The 14,626-nt window shown below is 44.1% G+C and overlaps 1 protein-coding gene across 3 annotated transcripts; it reads left to right on the top strand.

The window, feature by feature from the left end:
* Window positions 1-477: 477 nt before the first annotated feature.
* RNF168 (ring finger protein 168) lies at window positions 478-14,260 on the top strand. Of its 3 annotated transcripts, none has more exons than XM_063166628.1 (10): window positions 478-616; window positions 4,694-4,837; window positions 6,323-6,522; window positions 6,832-6,902; window positions 7,573-7,916; window positions 9,003-9,079; window positions 10,232-10,408; window positions 11,054-11,178; window positions 11,451-11,538; window positions 12,031-14,260. In XM_063166628.1, exons 5-10 carry the CDS (start codon window positions 7,616-7,618, stop codon window positions 13,090-13,092), a joined length of 1,830 nt encoding a protein of 609 aa, XP_063022698.1. In that variant the 5' UTR covers window positions 478-616; window positions 4,694-4,837; window positions 6,323-6,522; window positions 6,832-6,902; window positions 7,573-7,615; the 3' UTR covers window positions 13,093-14,260. The 3 variants fall into 3 exon arrangements, with proteins under 3 accessions (XP_063022698.1, XP_063022699.1, XP_063022700.1); XM_063166629.1 differs by having other exon boundaries at window positions 6,320-6,522; XM_063166630.1 differs by lacking the exons at window positions 478-616; window positions 4,694-4,837 and having other exon boundaries at window positions 6,511-6,533.
* Window positions 14,261-14,626: the final 366 nt, after the last annotated feature.

Genomic DNA, 14,626 nt, shown 5'->3' with positions numbered 1-14,626 from the left:
TTTTTTTACTTACCCAACTCTGGAATATCATTATCTGGTTGTGCTGCCTCTCTCCACCCTTTATGGAAGAGATTGCAACTGTCTTGGTTTTGCTCAAAGCAGCTCCCTGCAACCAAACACAACTCATTCTCATCCAAATCAGATTTTACCTTCATACCTTTTTAATTATAAAAAACAGGCAATCTGCTTGTACAGCCTTTCCCAGCAGGAAACTTTGGCCCAAGACATGATCTGGTGGGCACAACAGCAAATTGAAGCCAAAACACAGCAATAAAATAAAAAAAGCAGAAAATTGTGGTTACTCCCTTTTGTGTTAGCTGTAAATTAGCTCATCTGTGAAGCCATGGGATCAGTGGGGCAGAGGAAGGGGCTGTGTGGTTCAGTGTGTGACACGGCCATGGACGTGTGTTGGTGCATCCATGACCTATATTTGGATATACAGGCTATAAAAAGCCTGGAACAAACAACCTCCTGCAGGACTCGGATCCCCTGTCCCTGCTGCTGGCTGCAGGAGAGAGGAGTGAGCCCACTCCAGCTTTTATTCCTCCCCTTGGTTCTCCAGGACGATGGCGAAGGGCAGCATCTCCCTGCGCTCCCTGAACGAGACCCTGAACAGGTCCTGGGGGCTGGGGAGGGACAGGGAGGGCTGGGACATGGGACACCCCACCAGGGTCACCTGGGCTTCTCTGGGAACTCCTGTGGGCAGCAGGGTGGGGTGCAAACAGGGAGGGAGGAGCTCATGAACAGGCTCAATGTGTCCTTCACCCATTGGGGAGGAAAGAGGGACAGAGGCAGCAGCTCCATGGTGGTGTTCATTCCCTGGCTGCCATCCTGGCTGTTTGCTGCAGGATTTGGGCAGTTGCTCCATCACACATGGGCTGCAGCTGCATGAGGGCACTTGGGCTGTTCAGCCTGGAGGAGGCTGAGGGGAGACCTCACTGAGGTTTGCAGCTTCTTCATGAGGGGGGAGGAGGACAGACACTGATCCTCCTCCTGTCCACAGTGACAGGACCTGGGGGAATGGCCTTAAGCTGTGTCAGGGGAGGTTTAGGTTGGATATTAGAAAAATGTTCTCCCAGAGCATGGTCAGGCACTGAAGAGGCTTCCCAGGGAATGTCACCAAAGCTCAAGAAGCATTTGGACAATGCTCTCAGGCACAGGGTGGGATTGCTGTGGGGGCCAGCAGTTGGATCCTTGTGGATCCCTTCCAACTCAGTATATTCTGTGTTTCTGTGAAATTCAGGCTTGCTGTTCTAATTGGAGATTTGAGGTGAACTTCTGATTTTTAGACCATGCCTCAGAGTCTGGAGAGTTCAAAGATAGGGAGTAAGTGGTTATCATGAGCAAAAAAAAAAAAAAAAAAACCCAAGAATGGATCTTTCTTAAAAGTTTAAGGAAAGCAAATCACCATCACTGGGGAATCAGGTGGTGCTGATTCACCCTCCATTTCCAAAGCCTGCACTTGGCAGAGGAACGTGACCAACAGGTTCATGGACTTCCTGAAAAACAATCCAGCCTCAGCTGCCCCTGCTGGCACTGCTCCGTGCTGGGCTGTGCAGCAGCAGGCACCAGTGGGGGTGGCTCAGAGCAGACATGAAGATGTGAGCATGGATCTTCAGGAAAAAGAGTGAAAAGAGGGTCTGAAATTCGCAGCAGTTGAAGGCAGGCAGGATACTGTCCCTACTCTCTGGATTTTCACATTACTGGGAGGGTGGTAAGGCCCTGGCACAGAAGCTGTAGCTTCCCCTGCATCCCTGGAAGTGTCCAAGGCCAGATTGGATGGGGTTTGGAGCAACCTGGGATAGGGGAATGTGTCCCTGCCCATGGCAGGGGGTGGAATGAGGTGGGCTTTAAGGTCCTTCCTACCCCAACCATTCTGGGATTCTGTGACATATTACATTTAAAGGCAAACTATGCAGTGTTGAGACATTTAAAAGTCAAATCAGGTGTCAGACATACAACTGTGGTTTACCTGCAGTCAAAAGGATCCCTGTCAAGAGTATCCCAGCTGATGGGATGCAGTATTTCTGCTCAGGAAATGAATGATTATATGTTGACAGACAGGTGACAGACTTGGAAAGAAACTGCTCCTCTTGTTGAGATATTGCTCATACTGTTGGTTCACCCACAGTCTTTGTGACTCTGATTCACACAATGGTGAACACAAAAGTAGCAATTGGAGACCTGACCAGAGGGAGAAACAACTCCTGAAAGAAAAAAGTGAAAATTAATTCTGTGGGAAACTGCTTGGAGAAGTGTGTGTCTAACATACCATGGAGTGAGGGAATGGGGAGAGCTTGGAGAAGTGTGGGATGCTGCACTGGCCTGGAAAATCAAACCCACAGAGTGACAGCTCCAAAATGTCATTTTCTGCAAATGCCTGAATAGCAGAAATAAGGTTTCACATAGAACCACACTTGCAGAGAACTGGGAATGCTGGAGCTTCTACTGCATGGCTTCCAAGCATGTTCTGTGTGCTAATGACAGGAATTTGAAAAGCTTTCTGGTAAAGAATGGGGATGTGGTTTGTGTGTACACTAGTCAGAGGTAGAGGTCACTGACTTAGTGGTAACTTCACTTACACTAAAGGAAAAAGTGTTCAGAGGTCATGATGGAAATGAAAACAGGAGGTTTAATCCATTTCTTCCTCTTTTCATTCCAAACTTAGATCAAGAGGCAGCAGCACTCAGTCTACCAGAATTCACTTACAGCTGTGGGAATTTAGTGTGGATCTACTGTGGTATAACTGAACAGACATTCTTAGATCCAAAATCGGCAAATGCTGAACTGTTTGTTGCTTAAAAATACAGAAGATTAATTTACAGGTAGGCAATAAAAACAATGTTTGAGAGACAAAACTGGTCAAATAGTAAAGCCTTGGACTGGAGGCTGCTGAGGAACTGCTGCACTGAGAGTAACATTAGTGATGAGATCTTAGATAACTTCACTCTGACTTGCAGAGGGGGAAGCTGGAGAATGGGCTGTGAGGAAGCTTATTTACCATGATAAAAAGCTGCAAACCAGCAATTCACCGGGCAGAACACTCATTACCTGACAGCCCAGCTCTGAAAGTCACTCACAGCAAACCCCAACTCACCTCAGTTTCTGCTCTTGCTCTCTCTGTGCCGACAGATTCAATCCAATTATGACACATCAATCCTTCCAGTTCTTCTCAACTCCCTACATTTCTGCATGACACCAGCTTAGTTTTCCAATTAAAGTTCTATTTTTGTCCCAAAATTCTTGCTGAAGAAACAGGAGTCCTACACCAGAAAGAGGAACTTCACCAGGCTGCAGAGGAAGCCTCTAGCCTCAGGAAACAACAGCAAATCGTTAGACAAGGATCTGCACAATCGGCCAGACAATTAATTAAGGGCGGGGATACTTAGTAAAATATGCCACTGTTGAAGTCTTTATTTTCTCCTCATTCAGGTCAGCTGCAGACAGAATCCAAAGAAGGGTTTGGTTTGGAGAAGGGGGAGGCAGGAATAGAGGCCGGCAGGGAGAGGGAGGAGCTGCCGATAGGAAAAAATGGCATTTTTGGTCCATCTCTTATGACAACAGGCATTGAAATACCGTGGGATACATGTGAAAGAATGAGAAAATATTTGAAGGGTTTTGTTTTGGCTTTTTATCTTTTAATGTCATCACCAGCTGCTGAGTACTTTGTCCTTACAGAAGCAGTGGAGCAAACTAGGAATGAAAAAAGGGAAAATATGTAGGTAATAATATTTGCTGATAGTGAAGTTATTGTTAGCTGACACAGCCTGAAGTTTTGCCAGTAAAATAAAAAGAAAAATCACAAAAAATTTTGTAAGGAGTAGGTGATGCTCTGCTAGTAAATCACTATTGACTACATAGTACTGAGATAGTTGTTCAGTACTTAGGAATGAACTTTGAATTATTTATATTAGCTTTCAGATCCTCAGAATTCTCAACAACACACCTCCATGTCAATCAGATAACAGGAAAATGTGGAGAAAACTATGTTTATAAAAACCACCCGCAGTGACAGAAGCCCAGCACACCCTGTCTCCCCAGGAAAGAGAGAAATGGTACAAAAATAAATCCTGGCATTCCCTTGTACCTGGTCTCAGCACAGCAAGTTCTTTTAAACAAGGCAGTTTTCTTCAGCAAAAGTGGAATGGCTTACAACTCAAAACCTCATCTTTATAATTTACAGTTTTAAATAGGAGAAACCACAACAGATACCATGTAATGAAAAAGCAGTTAATAAATACAAGCTATGAAGTAGTTTTTATCACAGTCATTCCATGGAAGGACAGTCCTATTAAAAAAACCACTGTGGGTGGCTTGTATAATTTTTAACCAGACAAGTAATGGTAAGTTCTGCTCAATGTTAAATGAAAATGGTTCAAAAGACATTACAAATAAAAGCATAAATCACCTCAAAATGTGCTAGAGAAAAACCTATGACACTGATAATGCATATGGTTGAGAGCCACAGATATATCTACATACTAATTTTGCAGCTGTATTTGGAGATGTCAGGATCTTTGCACCAGGAAATAGCCAAAAAGAAGTGACAAAACTTTGACTTTTAGTGTTGTTTGCTCTCACAAACCATGGGAGGACCCCCAGAACAGGGTCTGAAGCTGTTCACAATGCAATGCCACAGCAGAAAGCTCCAATTCCTTCTGACATTGCCTTACTGTTGTTTTCCACCGCCCAGAGTAGAAAGCAGGCTGCTGTCCCTGGAGGCTCGGTTCGCTCAGCTGGACTCCAGCCTGCAGAGCCTGGAGCTCGAGTTTGACCGGCAGGAGGAGATGCTGGAGGAGGACCTGAGGCGGGATGTGCCCCGGGCACCTGCGGCCAGGTGAGCTCGGCCAGGGAACAAACCGGGAGAAACGCCAGTCACTTGGTTTTAACATCTTAATGGTAATAAAATGATTATAAAAATAGTAATATAATTAGAGTGGTAATAATTTGGATAAGGAAAATATGAGACAATAAAAACAGAGAGTTACGGATGTTTGGATACCTTTTTCTGGGCAACATGAGCCCGAAAAAGGACACACATTAACAGAGGATTAACCTTAAAAATAATAACCTGTTGCATATTAATCCATCTGTGAAAAATGCATGTATTATATTTTTGCCTTTTCGCAAATATTAAAATGAATATTATATATGTTGTGTTAGAAAGCAATGCTGTATTAATTCTCTTAAGTACTGTGTTAAATATAGGTTTAGGTTACAACAAAATGTTAAAAATAGAAAGGATGCTACGTAAGATACTTTTTTTACAGAAAGGACTCGCAGGGAGATAGCAGCCACAGGACACCTGAATCTTTCAGAGAAAAAGAAATTATTGCCCTCTTATGAGAAGAAACAAACTTCTTCCTGCCTTGAAGGCGCTGTTAGGATTCAGAGGAAGAAGCTGACACTGACCAGACAGAATCCTGTGTTTGAATGGAATTTATGCATCATGTATGAGGTGTATGAATATGCAACAGGTTAATGTTTTTAAGGGTTAATCCTTTGTTAACGGGTGTCCTTTTTCAGGCTCGTGCTGCCCAGAAAATGTACCCGGACGTCCGTAACCCTTTGTTTCTGTTGTCTCATATTGTCCTAATTCAAATTGCCCAAATTGTATTAATATTTTTATAACCATTTTATTACTATTAAACTTTTAAAATTCTAAAAACAAGTGATTGGCGTTTTTCACACATCTCATACATGATGCATAAATTCCATTCAAACACAGGATTCTGTCAGGTCAGTGTCAGCTTCTTCTTCCGAATCCTGACAGCTCTTCAGGGCTGAGCGAGGCAGGGAGAAGTACATTTCTTCTGATAAGAGAGCAATAAATTCGTTTTCTCTGAAAGATTCAGGTGTCCTGTGGCTGCTATCTCGCTGCGAGTCCTTTTTTTTAAAAAAAAGAAATTATCTTCCATAGCATAGTTTCTATTTTAACATTATGTTATAACCTAAAACGATAGTTAACACACTACTTAAGAAAATTAACACAGCATCACTTTTAAACATAACACATCTAATATTCATTTTAATATTTGCAGAAAGCCAATCATAAAATACGCATTTTTCACAAAGCCAGGGAGCGGAGCCCGGCTCCAAGCCCGCCCGGCCTTGGGCACTGCCAGGCCCGGGGCGGCCCCGGTGTCCCGGGCTGGGCACGGCTCCCCGGGCCAGGCTGTGCCAGGCCTCAGCAGCCCCACAGGGAAGGACTCATCCCTGCCATCCCACTAACGCTGCTCCCTGCCTGCGGGAAGCCATTCCCGCCCGACCTGTCACAACAGCCGAGCCCGCCTTCCCTCTGAGAGCCTCTGTGTCCCAGCAGGCTCGGCGGAGCAGGTGGAAGAGCAGAAGGAGGAGACAGAAGAAGAGGAGGGGAAGAAGGAAGGAGGAAAGGAGAAGGAGGAGAAGCAGGAGGCGGAGCCGGAGCCGTGAGGCGGGCGGCGGGAACAGCTCCCGAGTGAGGGGCGGGGCGCAGCGCAGCCGCCATTGCGGGAGCCGCGGCCCTTGGCGGCCTCCGGAGCGGTGGGTGCCGGGTCCGCGCTGGGACCCTCAGGGGCTGGGGGTGACGGGGCCGCAGGGGGACCAGGGACCCCTTTTCCGTGGGCACCGACCTCCTGGGGGTTGTTTTTTCGTCAATAAAAATAGCGGAAATAATGAAACTCGCCTTAACGTGTATTTGTCTCCATGGAGAGTTCTCTGTGAGGAATGGCAGCCTTTTTTTTTTTTTCCAAGAGCCTCCTGTCTTTGAAGCTGCCTGTTTAAGAAGCTTGTAGCTTTAATATCAGTGGGTTTTTTATTTTGCTGTATGTGTCTTTGTTTTCTCTCCTACAGTATTGCTGGGCCAAGTGGAAAAATCGCGTGAGGAGACAGATGACCCCCACAGTTTCAAGTCATACAAGAAGGTGCTGAAGTTTTAATTCTTCATTTATCTTAAGAACAAAAGGAATTTTAGCTTTGTAGTTCCAGCTTAAGCAAGCAAATGAATGAGGAAGAAGCTGCTCTGCTCTGTTGTGTTTCACCTTCAGAATAAGCTGGAAGCAAGCTTGTGCCAAAAGCAGCTCTCCAAGGATGTGCATATACTGAAAAAATGAGTGAATGGAAGGTGAAGGTAACTGGAGCAACATATCCAGCGCCTCTTATCATAGATAGGGAAAAGAGGAGAGTAACAGCATATGTGCATATACTGAAAACATGAGTGAATGGAAGGTTAAGGTAACTGGAATAACACATCCAGCGTCTCTTATCATAGATAAGGAGAAGAGGGGAGTAGCAGAGGTGGCTGGAAGAACTCTCACCTTCTTTTCCCCCCTCTCCTTACCACCTCCTTGCTATCCCCGAAGTATCTGTTTCAGCTCAAAGGAAAGTGCAGTAGGAAAACCTGCTACAGTTTTTCCATGACTTCTGTAAAGCTCTGCTTCTTCCTCAGGAATCTCTCAGGCCCAGAGAAAAGCAACCACTTAAGCAGGCTTCTAAATCCACTAACATTTTCTTGAAGTAGCTGTAAAACACTTTGTATTTTCCTTTTATATTTTACTTCCCATAAGGAACCTAAATGTTTCTTTCTGCTTTCAGGCCCTGATGCTGTCCTAGTGCTGTTCCTCTGCCTCGAGCCAGCATGTCGAAGAAATCCAAGGCCCCGCTGTCCTTGTCCGACTGCCTGTGCCAGATTTGCATGGAGATCTTTGTGGAGCCTGTCACGCTGCCCTGCAGCCATACCCTGTGCAATTCCTGCTTCCAGATGACGGTGGAAAAGGCCTGCCTTTCTTGCCCCTTCTGTCGGCGTCGGGTTTCCTCCTGGGCACGCTACAACAGCCGCAGGAACACTCTGATCAACTGGGAGCTCTGGGAGAAGATTCAGAAGGATTACCCGCAGGAGTGCGAGCGCAGGATGAACGGACAGGATTTGGATGAGGAAAGTAAGTGGAGTGTCACTTGTCCTGGCATGTCTCTGCTTTGTCACAGGAATTGCTGCGGGTGGCTTCAGAGCTGTGGGTAGGGATATGTGTTACTGCTGGCAGAGACAGAGCTCTCCTGCAAAAGGGGCAGGGGAGAGGTGGGCAATGCCTTCTTCATTTGTAGTACAAAAATTAAAAAAAACAACAAAACATTGTCTGGTGATTTCAGTGGGTATTTGTTCATGCCTTTGGTGTGGGCTATCAGTGCCTGGCCTTGTTCATTGCTCATTTGCAGCTGTTGTCATCCCCCAGTACTTTAAAGCCTTGATTGACCATTAATTTTTGAAGCCTGTGTAATATGCACTTGAAATCCAGCACCCACCATGTGTGCATGTTTTCGTTGTAGCATCTGCATACAGAGTGTTTGAGTCTGTGGGTGTGTTTCTTTATCACTGTCAAGCGAGTGCAGTGGTGAAAAGATTTTCATGTGTTAGTTAGTTTGGTTGAAATTCCAGGGGTTCAGTCAATGCAAGAATCTGTGAGCTGAAAATTGTGGTGTCAGAGAGAAGGAAGTGAAATCTGATTAACTTTTTGAAGGAGGATTTTGGGGTTTATGATGTTGCAAGCGCCCTTGGGGGACGTTTTGATAGGTTGGCCTTAGGGAAATGTGTTCCACAAAGAGAGTGAAATACACAAATTATGGTCAGGGTACCAACAGAGAATGAATGAGAGAATGATTTGGGTTGGGTGAGACCTTTCCACCCTGGCCTTGGACACTTCCAGGGATGGGGCAGCCACAGCTTCTCTGAGAAACTTGTTCCATTGTATTTGCTTTTTATACAGTGCTTGGGAAACACTGCCTGTTCCTGCCACTCTGTAACACCACACTTCTCTACTGTGTAAACTTTATTCCTTGGAATTTTTTGCTTTATTCCTTCCTTTTTTCAATCACAGCACTTGATTTAAGTCAAATCATTCCCATGACAGGGGAATAATGAATCCTTTGTTGTTGTGGTTAAAATCCTTTGTTGTTGTTGTTAAAACCCTTTGTTGCTGACTGTCATGACTTTGTGTTTGTTGACTTTGGTTTTTTCCTCTCCTTCCTAGTCTGTGTCCCCAAGCCACAGCACCAACTGAGCAAGCCTGGGGAGCTGAGGCAGGAATATGAAGCAGAGATTAGTAAGGTAAGTCTAAAAATATGTTTAAAAAGCATAAATGCTTTGTATCCAGTTATTTGAATTGTTCCTACAAACAGCTGTAATTTTATTTAATAATAAAGATACTGCAAGAATCTGCAGCTGCAAGAACATACTGGTCACTCCTGAATCATGAATTAAATTGGTGGGAGAGATTTCTTTGTATTTGACATGAGGTGATCTGTATATTTGACATTCTTGATCTATACCTCTTACCTCATCTCTCAGTCAATGTACATAAAAGTAGCAAATGTAGAAATTTGAAACTGTTTGGACTTTGGTTTTATATTTGTCTTCTTGACTTCCCTCCAGGTAAGAGCCTGCAACTAGATAATTTTCAGTAATGAACATAGAGCATTTTCCCTGTTCTTTGTTCACTCTGTTACCTTTGCATATTTGAAAATCATGAAAAGATTTTAAAGAATTCTCAATTTTGGCCTATTTAAGGATTCTTCCTCCTTAATTCAGACACAGTAGAATTAAGATTTAGAGCTGGAATGTGTGGGAATGCACCTTTCCCTGAGAGCCCTTGCTGGTGATTACAGGATCACATGAAGCAGAGGACTGGGGGGAATTTCCAAAGAAAGATTTATTCTTGAAGTGCTTTGCTGTCCTTGTGGAGTTGCTGGTAACTGATCTCTCTGCATGTCTGCTGTAAGAAAGGCAGATGTAAAATTCCTGGCCTGCTGCTTTGGGTTTTGTGTGTTTCAAGAGAGGAGCACTCCTCTAAAAGAGAGATGTGATGTCTTTGGGATATATAATGATAAAAGCAGGTTGAGCAAATGCTGTGGGACAGCTGGCATCCAGCCTTAGACAGAATTCTGATCCCACTTTCTCTGTACAACTTGGAGATCTTAGCTTTGTTACTAACACTTGGAGAAGGTGAACAATGGAGTTTAACCTTACAGGTTAACAGTATAATCTTAGAGAAACCAAAAAATTTGTCACTGTGGTCAAATCCAAGGCTCCACACACAGCACCCATGTGATCCTTACATCTTTGAGACTCCTGCAATGAAATGCTGCTGAATTTGGTGAACAGTGACTGGTTCACATTTAAGCAGTGTCAGCTGAGAGGTCCTGGTGTAAAGTGTGGCCCTGCAGTGGTGACCAGGTGGATTTTTTCAAACCCCTGCTGTAGGTGGAGGCAGAAAGGCGAGCACATGAACAGGAGGAGAACAAAGCCAGTGAGGAGTACATCCAGAGGCTGCTGGCTGAGGAGGAGGAGGAGCACAGGCTGGCAGAAGAGAGAAGGAAGGAGATGGAGAAGCAGCTGAAGCAGGATGAAGAGCTGGCCTGGCAGCTCAGTAACAGCCTGGTGAGTTAGGATTGAGTGGGACAGCAGCAAATATCAATATAGTGCAAGCAACTTGGACTGCTCAGAGCAAATGGTAAAATTTGGAATAGTTTAAATTTATTTTAGTTGTAGTTGAAGCTGGTGTCACTCCCCAGTGCTTTAAAGCCTTGATTGACCATTAATTTTTGAACCCTGTCTAATATGCACTTGAAATCCAGCACCCACCATGTGTGCTGCATGTTTTCATTGTGAAACATTTTAAAACATTGATTTTCTGCTGTATGCTTCCTTTTCCTCATCTTTTTAAAAACCCTTCTTTGGAAGAAATGAATATGTGTAATCCATACATACAGTGAAAATGTACCTTACATTTTGGGGTTTTTTTTTTTTGTTTTATTAATTTGTTTTGCTTAGTTGAATTTTTGCTACCCAATGATGAAATCTGTGCACGTATTTGAGCAAAGCTTCCTGTTCCTCAGTGTTAGATCCAGGAAGGTGTAAGGAGCAGGTAACATTTCTTTCTCTGTAACCATCTGTAACTCACAGTTCTAGAATTCTTTGGACAACAGTAACAGATTCTGCAGCAAAACCCAAGCAGTTCCCTGAGGTTTCTGCAGTTTGTGTTGTGTTTTGCTTTACCTAATGCTATTTTTACTTGTCTGGAAGAATGAAGATCCTGAGGGACACGTGCCTGGCAGCCCATCACCAGCACACAGCCTCTCCCTTCAGACATCCCCACTGATCCTGAGCAAGGCAAAGAACAAACCCAGCAACTCTGGAGACATTCAGAAGTAAGAGATTCAGCCAAGTGTTTCTTTAATTATTGGCCTTTTTCAGTGTCTCTCTGCCCCATTTGCTTCTTTAGAATGCTGTAGGCCAGCTTCCTGAGATAACTGGGGACAAATGTGAAGTTTTGAAGTTTAAAACATTTCCTCATAGGAGGAGAAGGGAAACACTTGCCTTCTTGTTGTTTTTTGTTTGTCAGAATGAGCCTGAAGACCATGAATAATGCAAAGGACTGACAATTCAAGGATAAAATGTTTATCTTTTTTTTCTTTTTAAGGTATCTGTCTCCAAAGAACTCTGGTATGTTGGGATCAGCATTGTTCTCCAGTACCACAGGAAGAGGAGGGAGCAACTCTGTGTCTGGGGTAACAGGAATAATTTTATTACAAATCTCACAGTTGGCAATTATGGGATATTTTCCCCTTGCCTGTAGGGTTCCAGTCCTCTATTCCCCTTGCACATTGGCACTGGGCAGGTTATACTGCCCTTTTTAAGCTACTTTTGGTATTCATGATTGGCAATTCTGGAGCCTCTGGAGGAGGGTGCACCCTGATTTACATCATTCCATGGCTGTCTGATCATTCCTGTAAGGCCTCCAAAGATGATGAGCAGGCTTGCACATTTAGTCTGAATCACTTACAAGAGAAAAATGCTGTAGAGGTTTCAGTCTTTTAGCTGGGATTCTGCATTATTATTAGTTATTTCAAATATTTTTATTATTATTGAGCAGTTATGTATTTTTTAAAAAGAGAAATATCTGAGTTGCTGTCCCAGAGCACTCAGGGGCAATGCAGCCATCAGAAGTGTTTGGGCTTTTGATAAATTTACTTCATTAGTGGTGTCTCCCTTTTCTTCAGGAGACCAACAGCAATGAAGGCAGCAGTTCTGCAGTGCAGGATGAGCAAGAGGAAATGCCAACCCTGTCTCCACAGCTGACCAGTGTAAATAAAGATTCTGCAGCTAAGGATTCATTTCTGGAATCGTGCATGAACTATTTCAGTGCCTCAGCTTCAGGTGAAACTGCCACAAAGCAGGAAGAAGCACCAGGACCAAATGGTTTAGAAGATGGAGTTCCAGATGCACTTCATGGAACCACAGAAGAGGAAGGGTCTAGGACAGTTCTTATATCCAATGGAGTTGATGATGGAATTGAGTCAGACAGTGGCAATTTGACAGATGTCCAAAGGGTAAACCTTGAAGAGGCTGATGAATCTTGTACCTCTGGTCAGTTAGGAATGAATTGGGTGATGTCTGACAGCCAGACTGTGTTGCCTGCTCTGGGGAAGGAGGCTGCACACTCAAATGAAGAGACACCACAAAGGCCACAGAACTCTAAGGAGACCCCCAAAAGGAAGCTAGTGGAAGCCCCAGCTGATGCCATGATTGACTTGGACGTGCTTGATAAGAGGAGAAGAACCTTTTCAGAAAGTGCAGAAGACCAAGGAGAGCAGATGAATGATTTTAACTTGCAGACACAAAGAGCCTTTGAGCAGGAGTTCTATGAGAGGCGCAGGCAGGAGGAGCAGGACAGGCTCTTGGCCCTGCAGCTGCAGAAGGAGCTGGACAAGGAGGAGAGGACACTGAACAGGCAGAAGGGCTCTCCTGACGAGTATCTGCTTCGTGCCAAACCACCTCGCTCTGGGAGAGACTCTGCTGCCAGGAAGGGAAGCTCCAAGGGGGCAAAAGACTCCAAAGGATCAAAAAGTCAGGCTGAAACCAATCACCACAAGTCTAGGAAAGGTTCCTGCAATGAAAACTGGCAGTCCCCTGCCAGGGTTCGGGTGAAATCCCCCAGCATCAAGGAAGGAAAGGTTTTGAATTGTGTGGTTAATACCAGTGACACTAATGATATTTGTTCACTGCCTAAGAGCAAGCAAAAGACAATCCTGCAGATGTTTAAAAGCCCTGTTGCAGAGTAGATCAGAGCCATGGACACCTGGTGGAATGGGAATGGGAACTGTGGTGGTGTTCTCCTGTGCTGGCAAAGCTTCCCTATGCAGTATTGAGTGGTTGCCTTGGAGGGGAACCACTTTGGGCAGCAGTTCTGGGAGTTCTGAGAAGTTTTAGCAACATACACTGCCAGAATGTAACATTTTTTAATTGTTCCTTTCTTGAATTATTGTTTTCTAGCACTTGCAGCACTTCTTGCAGGAATGGGAGTATTTCTTATTTTCTAACTTGCATTTACATGGTTTGGAGTGTGAATACTGGTAGTGTTGGAAAGCAATAAGTGATGGTCTGATCTGGAAATGAGAGTCCAAAGGCTTTGCTGGAAAAGATGCACATTCCATGGAGGAAACAAATGAAAAACGAGTTTGTATTCCCAGCTGGCTGTCAGCTGCAAGATTGAAGCTTCCCTCAGCACAAGCACTGTTCTGTACATTGAAGCACCTTGCTGGAATTCAGGCTGTTGCTGCAATTGCATTGTTGGCACACCCATTAACAGGAGTGTAAGCAGACAGCCACTCTTTCCCTCTCAGTGTTAACCCTCCCTTCAACAAAAAGGAAACAAACAGGTCATTGTCCCCTGCCAAAGCCAAGGATCTTCCATGGATGCCAAGGCCGTGGGCTCCCATTCACCTCTGCTCACAGACATCCCTCCTGCAGATCCCATTTTCCCTGTTAAGAACAAGATACTTTTGTTTTCTTGTTGTTAATGTCCTGTTAATGATACACATGAATGTACAATGCTGTTACTATACTTCATGCAGTTTAATTTTCATACTCAAACTGGTTTGAGTGTGATTAAAACAATATTCCAAAGCCAGTTACGATGGAGAAAGTTAAAAGGCAAAGAAGCAACTGAAGATTGGAGTTGTCAGTAATGACAAAACTTAATTAGAAATTCACATAACTGCCCTGCCTGGCTGTAATTGTTCCCCTCCATTTTTAGAGGCACTACTAAATACTGTTCCTGTTGGGTTTAAAAGTAAAACAACTCAAAAAGAACTGTAATTTAGACATGGAGGTGCTGAGGCCTGTAGGAAGTTGAGGCTGGGGAAGAGGCAACCAGATCCTACTAAGCAGATGAAGTTTTCTTGTTTCATCTGTTTTATGAAGCCATAATTTGGCTTTTCTTTGCTTCTTTGGAGCACTGTCTGTGTTTGAAATGGAGCCAAGTGCCAGCTGCAGTGCTGAAGGGTTTGTGTTAATCATCAGAGTCAGCAGATGTTTGAGTTCTGTCCTTTTTTTGAACCCCATTGATGACTTTAATTCTGTTCTAGGACATTCATGACAGACTTGTTTCTTCAGCAGCATCTTCTGATGGTTTAAGTTTAAAACACCAAATTTTATGAAAAGCATGACCAGCACACTGAGCCAAAAATATGATTGTTGGGATTTTTTTTTCCTCAAAGCCTGCACATCTCTTATCATTGGTGGGCTCCTCATAAATAAATAAATAAATATTTGTTCTGTTCAGAGATGTTTTTGGAGAAAATTACAACAGGTGAC

This window comes from Melospiza melodia, chromosome 12, assembly GCF_035770615.1.
Source record: "Melospiza melodia melodia isolate bMelMel2 chromosome 12, bMelMel2.pri, whole genome shotgun sequence".
In the NCBI taxonomy this organism is placed as follows: domain Eukaryota; kingdom Metazoa; phylum Chordata; class Aves; order Passeriformes; family Passerellidae; genus Melospiza; species Melospiza melodia.
Note: the sequence above shows the minus strand (reverse complement) of the source record. Positions and strands in the feature narration are given on the sequence as shown.

What these genes read in the sequence shown, in the direction of transcription:
- RNF168 (XM_063166628.1), top strand. Translation starts at nt 7,616, where the DNA reads ATGTCGAAGAAATCCAAGGCCCCGCTGTCCTTGTCCGACTGCCTGTGC. An exon ending in ACAGGATTTGGATGAGGAAA is followed by an intron (nt 7,917 to 9,002) that starts GTAAGTGGAGTG and finishes TCTCCTTCCTAG; the next exon opens with TCTGTGTCCCCAAGCCACAG. An exon ending in GGAGCAACTCTGTGTCTGGG is followed by an intron (nt 11,539 to 12,030) that starts GTAACAGGAATA and finishes CCTTTTCTTCAG; the next exon opens with GAGACCAACAGCAATGAAGG.